Genomic DNA, 14311 nt, shown 5'->3' with positions numbered 1-14311 from the left:
CCCGGACAGCCCCCGCCCCGCCGCTGCACTCTGCGGGCCGCACTGGACCGGGAGGGGCCGCGCTCGGGGGGCGGGGGGGCACGGAAGGGCTGCGCGTGGCGTGGGGCTGGCGGCAGGGGAGGCTGGGTTCGAGGGACGTCCTCTCCGGCGGGACCCAGTGTCCCAGAGGGGTCCCAGAGCCCTCAGTAGAAGGGGGGCTTTGCTGCAATCCCCCTACCCGGTGTCCCCTTCCCCTCCACCGCTGGCACCCCACGGCTCGGGGCAGGGCGACGCCCCCAGCTCGCGCCCCGGGGATTTGCCACGTGTGACCCAGGCGGCTGATGGAGCACACAGAGGCCGTGTCCAAAGGACTGTCTTTATTAAAAACGGGCAGGCGGAGGCTGGCAGAGCAGGCAGCAGGCAGGGATGAGGCAGAGCCCTGCACCCCCGCCATGGCCGAGTCCCCGAGCCCCAGCTGCCAGCGAAGCCCAGCCTGGCCCGGCACGGCTGGCTCAGCAGAATGACAAAGTTGTCACCAATCCGTGTGCGGTTCGCACCGGGCAAACGCCTCTGCGCAGTGGAGGGTGTGCTGGCACGGGCAGCACGGTGTTGGCTGTGGCAAGAGTCCTGCTCCCCAGCCGGGGCTCCCTGGGCCGGGCAGCTCCCCAGGGGCGACCCCAGGACTCTCTGCCCCTTCCAGCTGGGAGGACAGCAAACCCCCCACCCCGGCAAGGGCTGCCCCACGGGCGTGAGGCTGTGCGGCCCCCGGCACCCTGGGGGATCAGGCTGCGAGATGGGGGCCGGTGGGTTGGGAGCGGTGGGCAGGGAGCAGCACGCCGACCAGCGCCGGGCAGCCGGTCGGGTCCTCAGTGCTGGGGACATTGCAGGATGTCGTACTTGACGTAGCCCACTCGGTCCACCTGGTAGCGCGGTGTCATTCTCCAGTAGAAGCTGCCCCGGCAGAAGTGGTACTTGTCTGGGCGAGGAGGGAGGCGAGGGGAACAGAGGGTCAGGGGGCACAAGGACTCGTCCCAGCGGCCGCCCGAGCGGCGCGGGTACTCAGGGATCTGGCTCCAGCACGCGGCCCTCGCCAGGGCCTGGCCAGCCCCACCGCAGGGACCCACAGGACCGACAGCATGCCCTGCCCCGAGGCTGCTCCCCGCAGCCCAGCCAATGCCCTGCGCCAGGTCCCCGCTCACCTTGGTAGAGGAAGACGTTGCGTGCGTCAAGGGGGACGCCAGTGAAGACATCATCGGTGGCACGGGGGTAGCCCTTGTCCACCCTCTGGATCTTCACATCCAGCCTGTGGGGAAAGCAGAGCCGTGCTGAGGGTGGCCGGGAGCCCCCCGTCCCAGCCCCTCGCCGGGGGAGCTGGCGGGCACCGCCACGGCTGTCTGGACCTGCTCACCTCCAGTAGTTCTCCCCACTGAAGAGCAGCACTTTGCCGCGGCCCCGCTGCAGGGCCCCCGATATGCGGCCGGCTTCCTTCCCGATGCCCAGCTTCTCGATGCCCCGGGGACCCAGCACGCTCTTGCCAGAAAACACCCAGAACTGCTGACCTGCAGCCAGGAGAGAGCACCGGCGTCAGCCGGCCCCGAGAGCACCAGGCGGCACCGGGCTCGTCGCCACACCGGCGGCACCAGGGCCGAGGGCAGCAGGGGCAGAGCTCACCGGCGAAGAAGAAGACCCTCTTGGTGAGCACGTCCTGGAAAGCGGCGTCGATGACGGGCGGGAGGCCAGGCCAAGTGTCTGCAATGGAGAAGGCGCCCTGGACGCCTGACTTCCAGAAGGACGAGCGGGTCCAGTATTTCCTGGTGGGGAAGGTCAGCCGTCCTGACATGCCCCCTGCACCCCCGGCACAGCCCCGAGTCCCCACTTCCCCTCATCACCCCCGCGCTCGTCAGGGCAGGAGACGCCAGGCGCTGTCGCTCACCCGTTCTTGAAGAAGTGCAGCTCCCCGTTGATCTCTGTGATAGCATCAAAGTTCTTCTCCATGCAGGCATCCCGGCTGGGGTCCACGGGGATGGGTTCAGCTGTGGGCTCCGGCGTTTCCTCCTCCTCCTCCTCCTCTGTGGTGGAGGTGCTGCCCGCCTCCGTGGGCAAGGGCTGTGGCTCCTCAGTGGGCACAGGCGCGGGGGCGGTGGGCTGGGGGCCAGAGCCGCGACCTGAGAGAATACAGAGGAGGGCATGAGGCTGGGGGCCAGCCCAGCGCTGCGGGACCCTTGGCAGGCCCAGCTGCAGCACAGCTGCTCACCATAGAGGTACTGGATGCCCTGAACATCATCTGGGTCCAGCTGGAAGTCCTGGACGTAGCTGTACATGGGGTACATCAGGGCCTCACGCACACTGGAGTGGTCCAGCCCCAGCGAGTGCCCAAACTCGTGGGCAGCCACGAGGAAGATGCTGTAACCTGGGGAAAAGCACCGGCCTCAGCACTCAGTGGGATGGGATGCGCCGGCTGGGGACCACAACGCCCACAGGGACCACACCAGCACGGCGTGGGGCTGGAGAGTGCGGGCAGGGGGCTGGTACCTCTGTCTGGGCAGAAGCCCCACTTCTTGTCGGTGTCATAGTTGCTGGTGGTGGCACACCAGAGCTTGCCGTCCTGCCGGCCCTGGCTGGTGCAGTCGCTGTAGGACTGCCCCAGGAAGGTGAAGGGGAAGACACACGGGTCCCCCTGGGAGTTACCGCCGATCACCGCCGTGTCTGCAGCACAGTGTCAGTGGGGCTGGCCCTGGGCCCCGGCTGTTCCAGCCAGACCCCGGGATGGCCCCAAGACCCCTTGGGTACCCACCCTGCCCACCGCGGATGGGGACTGACCACCCCGCGCACCCACTCCCCGCACACCCCCTCCCCGCTCGCACCTCGGTTGGGGCAGAAGCCGTATTTCTTGTCCTGGTCGAAGTTGGCAGTGGTGGCACACCAGCGGTAGCCGTCGGAGCGCCCTTCCGTGGTGCAGGTGTCGTAGGAGGTGCCGTCGAAGATGAAGGGGAAGACGCAGGGGGCCCCGTCGCTGTTGCCGCCATTGGTGTAGAGGACTGTGGTGCAAGGAGGGGTGAGGATGGCCTCGGGCACCCGCAGGGCCGGGCAGGGGCTGCAGCCGCAGCTACTCACATTCACTGGGGCAGAAGCCGTATTTCTTGTCCCGGTCGTAGCTGGCGGTGGTGGCACACCAGGGCAGCCCGTCCGTGCGCCCCTCCGTGATGCACCGGGAGTAGGAGTGGCCCTCGAAGATGAAGGGGAAGTGGCAGTTGGCCCCATCGGCATTCCCGTGGCGGGTCTTCACCACTGCTCAGGAGAGGGGCGGCTCAGCGATGGGGCTGTGGCGGGTGCCACCAGACCCCCGACCCGCCGGGCTCTGCCCTTACCTAAGCCAGTTCCCAGCGTCCAAAACTCATCATCATCAAAGTGGGCATCGCCCTGGATGCCCCGGCCTGGGGGAAAGGCGTGGGCCAAGAGGCCGTCCTTGCCGTCGAAGGGGTACCCGTCCCCGTGCTCTGTGGGAACAAGCACCCTCAGAGCTGGCCCCGCCAGAGGAGCCCCCAGGACATGCACAGACCCCTGAGCACCTGAGTCCCACATGCCCTCTGGGTGCTGGTGCGTGCCTGTGCTGGTTGGCACGTGCAGGGGCAGGGGGACCCCGGGCATGCAGGGACACAGCCCGGGGAGACGCGCAGTGATGGTCCCATGGGCAGGACACATTGCCAACCCTCTCCCCATGGCTGAGCCAGCTCCCCGCCTCCTGCCTGCCCGCGGGACGTCACCTCGGCTGCCGAACATGATCATGATGTCCGCCTCGCCGCTGTATATCTGGGTGAAGGTGAGGGGGGTCACATCACTCCACACTTTGAAAGCCCGCTTGAAGGCGTCGTCAATCACGGCGCGGTCCAGGTCGGGGGAGTAGTTCATCACCCTGCCCGGGGGGAGGTGGGGGTCAGCACTTAGGTCCCAGCTGGTGCCACAGGAGTGACCCTGCTCCGGGCGCATGGCGGGGATGTGCCCCCGCCCCGGGAGGGCACAACAGCACTGGCATAGCCGGGCACAGCAGCCGACCACTGCCCTCAGGTCAGGGCTCGGATGCTTGCCTGGGTGCCGGGGAGCAGATGCTGCTGCTGTGCCGGCTTGGCCCTGGCTGCACCAAGCCCCAGCTGTGCTGGCAGTGCACCGAGCTGAGGCTGCCACCCTGCCGGGCCCCCGCGCCCATCTCCATCCACTGGGTGACTGTCACCCCGTGGGCAGGCAGCTCCGTCTCCTGGGGCAGAGACTCACCGGTACGTCAGGTCCGTGTGGTCCCACTTGAGGTCCCCCTCGAAGGTGAGGAAGGTTCCCACATCAGGGACGCCGCAGCGGGGGGCTCGCATGGCCTCCAGTGTGCTGGCGTCCAGCTCCCCTGTCTGCTCCAGGCCCAGCTGCTTCTGCATCTTGCGCAGCGCCTTGCCCAGGGACGTGTGCTTGCTGCCCATCTTCTCCTCCGCCTCCGTGGTGTAGCCAAACCGCAGCAGGTACCTCTGGGGGGAAAGGCAAGCGGAGGGGCTGAGCGAGGCGGGAGGGGGCTCGGGCAGTGCCGGGTACTGCACGCCCCCAGTGCCTGATCCCAGCCCAGGCATTTCCTGGGGTGCAGGGAGACGGGCGGCCCCCGCGTTCGGCCCGCAGCCGCATGCTGCCACCCCGGGCGCCCCTCGGGGTGCTGGGTGCCGGGAGGGGGCCGTGGGGCCGCGCTCCCCTCACCTCCGCCAGCTCCAGGTCTGACAGGGTGCTGACCAGCTCCCCGGGGAAGGTGACAACCGCCTGCCGCTTGCTCTGCAGCGGGGCCGCGCAGGAGAGGGCGAGCACAGCGAGCGGGGCCAGGAGGACGAGTGCCATGGCAGGCGATGGCAGGAGGACTGTGGCTGTGCCGGGTCCCCGCTGCTCGGCTCTGGGTGCAGCCGGGCTCCCGCTCCTATTTATGGCGCGGGGAGGGCAGTGAGTCACCCTCAGACCCCCCGGCCGCCGACTCACGCTCCCTTCCCACGGTGACGAAACACACGCTCAGGCTCCTCCGTTCCCTGCCTTAACTGTTTCATCACCTTGTTTACCAAACACGCGCGGTCCCGCGGCCCCGCGAGGTGCGAGGACGGGTGCGAGGGAGAGCGGCGGGGTGGCCGTGTGCCAGGGCATGGCCCGGCTGCCCCGCGGCGAGGGGCATCACCCTGCCAGCCTCAAGGGCCTGGTGGCAACAGGGACGGCAGGGGGTCGTGGAGACTGGGAGCCAGCCGGGCGCTCGGGACCCTGCAGCCATGTCACCGCACTGAGCTCGGCTGGACGAGGCCGGTGCCGCCCAAGCCAGATGCACGGAGCCCTGGGTGGGTGCCGGGGCTGTGCGGGCAGAGCTGCCCAGAGCCCCAGCGCCCGCAGCCCACCCCCTTCGGGGGCCGGACGGCAGAGCTCAGACCCTCACTGGGACACAGTGTCCATCCCCACGTCCCCCACCGCAGCCGCGTCACCCCCGCGGGGCAGAGCGTTCCTGGCACGGGAGGTCCCGTGGCTCATCACCCTACGTCTGCCTCTAAGCCCACCCGCCGGCAGCCCCCCAGCACAGCCCCGCGGCCGGGAGCAGCTCCGTCCCTGGGACGCTCCGTCGGGTCCACGGGACACGGAGGTGCCCCGTCCTCGCTGCCGGCTGCTCCGCAGGGCGCTGCTGACTCAGGTTCCCATCCGGCACAGCACAAACCTCGCCATGGGACAGTGTTTTCCTGCTTCTCCCAAAGTGCCGACGCTTGTGGGAACGGGAGTGGTGAAGGGGAAAGCAAACAGGGGCGACGGGCGAGAGGAAAACAGGGCAGCGCGGAGCGAAAGGCGCAGCGTCAGCTGGGGGCGGCGGGAGGGCCGGAGCAGCCCAGCGACGCTGCCCGGGGCGCAGGTCCCAGGACCGGTCCCGTTCCCCGCTCTCACTGACCTCGGGCTCACGGGACCCCGCCGAGCCCCCAGCTGTCCCCTCCCCGGCCACCCGCCCCTTGGTACCCTGTGCTCCTGGCTCCCGAAGGCCCCAGGCTGTGCATCCCCCTCCCTGCATCCCCCCGGCTCTGGCCGGCGCCCAGCAAGACTGGGACAGCGCGAGGAGAGGGGCCCCGGTGCCCCCGGGAGGGCTCATCCCCGGGGGAGGGTCACTGAGGAGGGGGCCCGGCTCACTGACGGGGCTCTGCCCCGACCCCTCCCCGCCCAGGCGGGGTCCCGCAGCCCCTCTCGCAGCCCAGCCGCGCACGGGAGCTGCCGAGCGGCGGGTGCCCGGTGCCGGTGGGACGCAGACGGTGCGAGCCCCGCCGGGAGGAAGCGGCGGTGAGAAATCGCGGGGTTGCCTCACTCCCCACCGCAGCCCTGCAAGAGCAGCCCCGTTCCCGTGCGGAGGAAGTTGCCCCACAAGCAGCCGCCGTCCCGCGCCTCAGCGTGACAAACACGTCCAGCCCGCCGTGCCCGCACACAGCCCCCCCCGGGCGGGACGCGGGCCAGGGACCCCCGCAGCCAGGCCACCCCCACCGCCTCCCCTCTTCGCGGGGTCCAGCCTGCGGCCCCCTCACAAACGGCCCAGCTCCTTGCAAGGGAGGAGGCAGCGGCTCCGGGGCGAGGACGGGGCTCCTTGCGGGCACCCCAACCCCAGGGCCCCGCCGCAGCCGACGGCTCCTGGGGGGAGCAGGCACCGCTCCGCATCCTCCGCTCTGCGGGTTGCCAGGAGCTCAGCGCCCAGCACACGGAGCCGGTGCCAGAGCTGGATGTAAAAGCGTCCCTGGGAGGACGCACCCCGGGGACAGCCCAGGCAAGGGGACGTCTGACACCGGCTCCAGCACCCAGCCAAGGGAGGACAGATCCGGCTCTGGCCTCCCCAGCGCTGTGACAGATCCGTGGGCCTTTCCCAAGCTATTCCCATCCCTTGTTTCCGCTGCATGCAGGAGCCACAGCTCCCACAGCCTGGGCGCACTGCCACGGCACCGCCCGTGCCACCATGGCACTGCCCGCACCACACCGCACTGCACCCCCCGCAGCCCCTCTGAGGGCTGAGCCACGGCCCAGGCGAGCAGAGCAGTGCTGGCAGGGACCAGGCTCGGAGGAGAGCAAGGGCTCGGAGAGAGCAATGGCAGGAGGAGCTGAGAGCCAGGCCCTGCGCACCACACAGCCTGTCCTCGCAAGCCCACACTCGCCCGGCCGGCCCCGGGTGCCCCGGCCAACAACCCTGAGCATCCTGGAGCTGGGTGGCCGGGGTCCCGGCAAGGGACTGCCAGCTGCAGCCCTGCTCCCCAGCTCAGCCTCTCCCACTGACTCACGGCTCCTCTCACCAGCTTCCTCCTGGCACCGGCCCGGGGGATTTTCTGGTGACTCTCTGGAGGCTCTGCAGGGAGCAGGGGCAGGGCCGGGGCAGCAGGGAAACCCTTGCGTCTGGCAGCGCCGGCAGCCTCAGAGCTGGGCAGGGGACGGGCTTGGCGCTGCTGGTGTGAGCCCCGTGGGCAGCCCAGAGCACACGTGGCCAGGCCGGGGACAAGGCACGGGGCTCAGCACGGGCACATGCGGAGGGATGCTGGGGGCAGCTGCTGCCGGGAGAGGAGGGCAGTGGTGAGCCTGGGTAGCACAGCTGCCCGAGAAGGCTTTTGGCTACCAGGGACCCCAGGAGCAACTCGGCACTGTGCAGAGCCTGCACCCACCCAGGGGCAGCTTTTACACGCACAGCACCCGTTAAGGATGAATGATATGGAAAAACCCACGCGGATGTCCTCCATCCCAGCCGAGCCACGAGGCTGCCTGTCACCGCTGCCGCTGCCGAAAGGGGAAGGAACAGGGAACAGCTGCCGCAGCCCCTTCCCACGCACTCACTGATGACCACCTTCACATAGGTGGGCACCGCAGGGAGACCCCGGTGGGAAACATGTCTGGGCCCCTGGCTGGGGCCAGGTTCCTGCCTGGGGCCATGCCGGCAGCGCGGCAGCAGCCCTGCCAGGGCAGAGGCTGACGGGACACGGAGGTGCCGGCCAGACCAGCGGCAAGGTTTTGGGGGGCTGGGACCCCCAGAGCAAGGCCCAAGCTCTCCCCAGCTCTGTTCCCTCAGCAGAGGCAGGCAGGCTGGGGGATAGCCAGGGAGGGAATGCGGCACTGGCCGGCCTGGGGAGAGGTGCAACAGCTGCAGCTGTGGAGCACACCAGGGTGGCAAAGGTGGCAGGAGAGCTGAAGAGTAGGGGGCAAGGGGACACCCGCCTGACACAGTTGTTACCTCACACCTGGGCACCCAAGGAGCCAAGCAGCGGAAAGAAGGGATGTGGGAGCAACGGGCAGGCCCAGGCGTGTGTACGGCACTGGACGCCCTCCCAGCATGAAGGGCCGGGCAGGAGCACGGCAGAGGGGAAGTGGGGCAGGAGGGAGTCAGCATCTTGTGCGGGTGAGGCAGCGGTGGGTCGGGGCGAGCACAGCTCCAGCCGCCGCGGGGAAGCAGGGCCCGCGCGAAGGTCAGGGAACTGCTCAGACCCGGCAGCAGCCACGGGCAGTGCCAGCGCCAAGGCCACCACGGCACAGCCAGACTCGCCGGCCGGTGGGCAGGACATCAGCACGCGCCCCCAGCCAAGTCGGGCAACCGCAGCTGCTCCATCACCCCGAGCCGCCGCGCCACAAACCCAGCCCTGCGCCCGTCCCACGGGCTCTGCAGCACCCCGTGCCCGGGGATGGAGCTGCCGCCTGGCTGCCCCGCCAGCCCCAGCCTGCCGCACAGCACGGTGTCCCGGGCACAAGGACACTTGGCGCGGGAGTGGGACTGGAGGCACAGGGAGCAGCTCTGCGTCAGAGGCTTGGAAGCCCCGTTGCTCCTGCTCAAGGGCTCCAGACAGAAACAACATTCCTGCACACCCTTCCCGTATCTGCCGTCCCAACGCCGGGCCATGCGTGGGCTGGGATCGCATCCTCCAGCTGGGCCCAGGACCCTTCTTGGCAAACTGCGCCGCACGCCATGGCCCTGCAGCGCTGCCGGCACTGCCGGTCTCCAGCCCCGCACGCCTGCCCCGGGCCCCGCAGATGCACCTGCTCGCCTCCTGCCCGTCCCTGCCCGTCCCTTGCCTCACCTGGAGAACTCCCCACCCACTCAGCGCCGGCTTCTTGCCAATCCCTCGCCCCTGTTTGCCCAGGCAGGAGGCGGCATCCTACCCCGCTGGCCCCCAGCCCCGCCGCTGCCGCTCTCTGCAGCCTCTCGTCTGGGCGAGGATGACGCAGCCGGTGTCAGCCACACCGATCACCTCTGCCCTGCGGGCACTGAAACCGGCACTGCAGTTTCGTCGTGCAGCAGCACCGATCCCTGCTGCAAACCGCACATGACGGATCCGCCGGCGTCACACAGCTCCAGGCACCTAGGCGGGCGGCACAGCCACCTCCCCGCACCGGGCTTGGGACATCCCCCCTCCACGCCTTCCCCGGCCCTTCGCACCCCGGGAACCCCCCTCAGGTCCAGTCCCAGTGGGATGCTGGAGCGGGAATCTCCCACCCAGTGTCCCGCTCTTCCGGGCCCCGGGGCCGGCAGCCGGCACAGCGGCACAGCCTCCCTGCCGGACACAGCCCGGCCGATGCCGGGAGGGGATGCAGCACCTTGCAGCCCCCCGCACAGAGCTCTCGCCATGCGGCACAGCCCCTGTGCTCACTGGCACGGTGGGATGGAGAGGAAACCGCGCTGTGTCTGCTGGGACGCCCTCGAGGTGGGAAATCCAGGAAGGGTTTGAAGAGACGAGTCAGCCTCTGGCAGAGGCTTCCAAAATTGCCTTGGTGGTCGATCCGGACGGGAAAACAGCCCAGCCCGTCCCATCTGCCGGAGAGCGGCGTGAAGAGCCCGGTGGCCCCAGGCAGCCCCGGGGCGTAGGAAACGGGTGTGAGAGCTTCAAATGCCGTGGGGCTCTTGTGTTTCATGACTGGCTTTGCTGTAAACTCATTCCCCATCCCTTGAACCTCGTCCCGTCTCAGCTTTTGCCTCTGGCTCTGACCAACTTCTGTTCTACCACACTTCCCCCACCTGCCAGGAGCGGGAGCACGGTGCATCCAGGCACGTGAGTGGGGTGCAGGGCCCGGGGCTGCCCCGGCTCCCGCGGGCTGCACGGGGCAGTGCCGAGACTTTGTCACACAGGGTGGCTTTGGGAAGGGGCGTCCACGGGCAGCCCGGCTGCTGCCATCCCCTCAGCTGCCCAGGGCCATCCCCTCTGGGGTGACGCGCAGGACCAGGCCCACGGAGGCCACCTCCTGTGCCCCACGGGGTACAGCAGGGGCCAGGACGGGGCTGGGCGGCCGCAGGCTCCTCGAGGAACAGCTGCTGCGCTGGACCCTCGGCCCGCACGGCACGGCACGGGTGGGCAGCGCTTTGTTCCCCGGCGGTGAGACAGGCACGGCAGCTGCCTGCTAAAACGGGAAGAGCTGCAATTGTGACAATGACGGCGAACCTGCCTGCCCATCCGGCACGCGAAGGGGACAACGCGGCGCCGGGAGCCGGCCGGCTGTCAGTGATGAAACAGCTCCAAGAATAAGACGCGGGGGTTTGCAGAAGGTGAAATATGGGCAAAACTGGTTGTATTTAATTGTAAACTACAAGAAGCAGAAGGAAGAGCGGTAGATGCAACATGCTCGGATTTCAGTAAAACATTTGACAACTGTTCTAACGCTTGCTGCCAAATTAATTCAGAGCGGCTCAGTTGTCAACACAGGCATATGGACAGAACCCAGGCAGCCCGGGAACGGCAAGCGGCCTGGCCGCCAGCCGGGGAGCCGCCGGGGCTGCGCGACCCTCGGGGCCTTTTCAAAGCCCACCTGCAGGCGCAGGTGCCGCGGGAGGGGAGGCAGGTGGTGGCCGGGCTGCGGGAGCTCTGGGGACGCTGCCGGGAGGAGCAGTGCTGGAGAGCACCCGGGAGAGAGCCCCTCGCCCTTGGCAGCCGCTGCGCCCCGCGCCCCAAACACCCCGCGGCAGAGAGCAGCACTGGAGCCCACTCGCTCAGCCCCAGGGTCCTGCTCCCACGGGGCAGAGACGGGGGGACCGAAAACAGGCCAACGCCGCACCCTGGTTGCTGGCTGGGCTCAGCTGTGAGAGCCGCGGGGCCCCTCTGTCCCCCGAGGGGGGCGGCCGCGGGCAGGGCTGTGGGGCCAGCACAGGCTGGGAGCCCCCGCAGCAGAGTCGGGGTACCAAGCATCCCGGCTGCATGGTGCTCGGCAGGACGAAGCCCTGCACAGGCGATGGATGAGCGCGGGCGATGGGAACGCCTCGGCACAGCACGCTCTGGGCCCCGCTACACACACAGTTCTCCTGCCCACCTTGTTTATTTTACTTATATTTCAGTAATTTGCTGATCACCCTTTTTTAACTAACCAGCAGTGATGAATCAGCAGTGCAGGAGAGGGTGGAAGCCGGCGGCCTTGGACCGTGGCTCTGAGGTCTCAGGTTCTGGGAAGGAAGCCACAGGATCCCTCCAGAAAGGAAAAAAAACAACCGGCGGCAGCAGCAGCACTTCTGGCAGGCAAGGAGAGGCCGCGGCTGTTTGCGTTTCAGCAGCTCCAAACACGTCCTGGCAAGGCCGCCGATGGCCCCGCAGCCATGGCAGCCACAGCTCCGACCTGGGCGCAAGCCGAGACGCACAGGACAGGCGGGGCTGGGCTCGGCGCGCCGTCGCTCCAGCCTGCATGCGGGACAGCGGGCACCAGCCGCCCGGGAGGCGGCGGGACACAAGGAGGGCACGGCGGCCTCTCCATCAGCGGGAGCACCCAGCGGGGTGGCAGCGCGGGTGCAGGCAGGGAACTGAGCTGCACGCTTCGTCCGGAGCCGGCCCAGCCACGTGGTGCCCGATGAGCCCCTCCGTGCCCGCGGCCGGGCAGAGCCAGGGCCAGCGAGCCACCTCCTGCCAAGGGGACCTCGCACGGCCAGCAACGGCCTCGCCGCGGGCTTTCATCCGCTCCTCCGAGCCCCTGGGGAGCGGCTCCTCCCTGTCCCGGGAGCGCCCTGCCCCAGCCCAAGGGTGGCATTACGGCTGAGGCCGCGGGTTCAGCTGAAGCCTCGGCGGCCACAGAAAACGGGGCGTTATCCAACAACGCTCCCACCCCTGCCAGCGCCCCGGGAAGCCGAGACAGCGGCAGGAACAGCGGGCACCGGAGGGAGGCCGCTCCTCACAGAAGCGCGGCTGGCGCGGCGAGGCGCGGGCACAGGGACCGGAGCGGCGCCCGGCGGGAAGCTGTCCCGGCACAGAGCAATCCCCCGAGAAGGCCCAGGCGCTTTCCTCAGGAGCCGCTGCGGCTGGGAAGGAGCTGAGCGGTGAAGCAATCTGGTGTGAAGAAAAACCCATTTCCTGCAGCAAGGGCTGTTTTGCTCAACGTTTTACAAAATGTGCTGATGCAACCGCCCTTCCCAGGTGGGATATAAATACGAGCCTGCTTCATGTGGATTAATGCCCTGCAGCTACACAAACATCACCAGCGATGTTTTCTTTAAAAAGAAAAAAAGGAAACAAGGAGGAACAAAGAGCTGGCACGACAAAATCACCGACTGTGGGAGCCCAGGGGCTCGGGTTGCAGGGAGGCCGCGGCGCAGCCCTGGGCGCCGCGCTCAGCACAAGCCACGCTATTCTGGGACGCTGACCGAAGCCGTGAGCTCACGGAGAAGCTATTGTGGGAGCGGGGCGAGCCCGCGAGGCGGTCAGCGCACGAACAGACTGCCGCTGGGGATGGGGCAGAGCAGCGCGGCTGAGGGGCAGAGGCGCGGGCGGGACGCCGGCCAGGGTCGCCGGTCAGCGCGCTCTCGCCCTGCCCCGAGCGGCAGCTGGTCTGGCTGCAGCTCCTTCCAGGCGCCGCATCCAGGCTGGAGAGCGCGGGGCTGGGAAACCCCCCGCCCCCTGGGACGGCCTGCCAGCGCAGCTGATCCACCCGCCGTCAAAACCGCTCCGCAGCCCACTCGACGCTTATCGCTCTGGTCTCCAGGCACAAGCATCTGCGTTGTCTCCCCAGCCCGCTCCCAGCAGGCCCTTACCCTGGCGCTGCCCCCGCGAAGGTATTTGGACACGCATCCAACGCGTGCCATTTTTGGATTTGCTTAAGCCTCTTGCTGAGATTTCTTTGTGTTTTCTTTGGCCCTGAAATGATTTCAGGCATGGGAGCTGCAACGGCAGAGCATTATCAGAGGAGCTGCGCCTCCAGAGCCGAGCACGGGAGCCGGGCTTTGCCTGGCTCGGAAACTCTCCGCTCATCCCTGCGCGGGGGCACACGGCATTTATAAAAATAGCAGGTTACCCATCTCCGCAAAGCTCCCGCTGGTACAATGCCTTGAGACAGAGGGCACAGGGCATCTCTGCAGGGTAACTTGTTCCCCAGTCGAGCCAGCACCAGGAGGGTCCCTGCCAGCCCCCTGAGGCTCCCAGCGGCTGGGCTGCTTTGCCCCGGAACCAGCATCCGCAGGGAAAATCCTTCACTTGCCTCAGACAGCAGCTGACTGAAGGCAAACAGAGAGGAAACCTGCTGGTCCGACACAAATCCACCCCGTTTGCTCTACCTGGGAGACAGATTTTGCCAGGGGTTCCTCCAACCCACCCCCCCCGGCAGAATCGTGGAGCTTCCCCCAAGGAGCACAGGGACACCCCAAGCCCACCGCAGGTCACAGCCGGTGCCAGGCTCCTCCAGCACGAGCTACGGAGCGAGGACATTGGAGAGGGGACACTGTGCACGGAGCCCCCCGCACCCTCCCTGGCTCTACTTCCCCCCCCCCAACTGCAGAGCTACGCGGGGCTGCTTTAAACAGGAACAACGGGAAACCCCCAGCCCCCCGATCTCTCGGCTCCCGGCAGGACAGCGATCGCGGCAGCCGCTGCGCACAAGAACTTGGCGCCAGAATCGCTGCCGGGCAGCGCTCTGCCGCAGAATCGCGCAGCCCCGGGGACGGCCTTCACCCGTGCTGTCACCCCGTGACAGACCAGGGCGTAAACCTTTCAGGGGTGTATTTAATTAGCTTGAAAAAGAGAGGGAAGGCCCACGCGCCCCAGGCCGGCGGTGTAGCAGCAGCTCCTCTGCTGGGCGCACAGCGCCTCCGGGAAGCCTGGCCTGGGACAGGAGGTGCCGGACGCGAGGCACCCGCACAGCCCCACAGAGGAGCCCCGGGGTGCGGGGACGAACCCAGCCGCTGCCCTCCTCGCCCTGGACCAGCAGCACCACTGCCAAACGACGCAGCGCGCCGATCCAGCCCACGCCGCTCGTCCGCAGCCATCCACTCGGGTCTCTGGCAGGCCAACTCCGCACTCGCAGACCGTGCCAGATGAGACGCCGCCTGTCCTGCACTGGCACCACGTCAGCGCCAGCTCTGGCCGTCCTGGCCAGCGAG

At 68.3% G+C, this 14311-nt stretch overlaps 1 protein-coding gene across 1 annotated transcript; it reads right to left on the bottom strand.

Moving 5' to 3' along the window:
- Window positions 1–341: 341 nt before the first annotated feature.
- MMP9 (matrix metallopeptidase 9) lies at window positions 342–4898 on the bottom strand. Its single transcript, XM_086760964.1, has 13 exons — window positions 4708–4898; window positions 4249–4487; window positions 3744–3892; window positions 3348–3476; window positions 3094–3267; window positions 2844–3017; window positions 2512–2685; window positions 2234–2389; window positions 1913–2144; window positions 1651–1790; window positions 1388–1538; window positions 1179–1282; window positions 342–955 (listed from the first exon to the last, which is right to left on the bottom strand). The coding sequence occupies exons 1-13, from the start codon at window positions 4840–4842 to the stop codon at window positions 846–848; spliced, it is 2067 nt and encodes a 688-aa protein (XP_086617090.1). The 5' UTR covers window positions 4843–4898; the 3' UTR covers window positions 342–845.
- Between the last annotated feature and the right edge of the window lie 9413 nt (window positions 4899–14311).

This window comes from Chlamydotis macqueenii, chromosome 16 (genome assembly GCF_036417535.1).
Source record: "Chlamydotis macqueenii isolate bChlMac1 chromosome 16, bChlMac1.mat, whole genome shotgun sequence".
NCBI lineage: Eukaryota > Metazoa > Chordata > Aves > Otidiformes > Otididae > Chlamydotis > Chlamydotis macqueenii.
Note: the sequence above shows the minus strand (reverse complement) of the source record. Positions and strands in the feature narration are given on the sequence as shown.

Coding starts and splice junctions, on each gene's coding strand:
- MMP9 (XM_086760964.1), bottom strand. CDS start 4,842: ATGGCACTCGTCCTCCTGGCCCCGCTCGCTGTGCTCGCCCTCTCCTGC. Junction 3,018..3,093: donor CGGCTTCTGCCCCAGTGAAT/GTGAGTAGCTGC, acceptor CTTGCACCACAG/TCCTCTACACCAATGGCGGC. Junction 1,791..1,912: donor CTGCACTTCTTCAAGAACGG/GTGAGCGACAGC, acceptor CTTCCCCACCAG/GAAATACTGGACCCGCTCGT.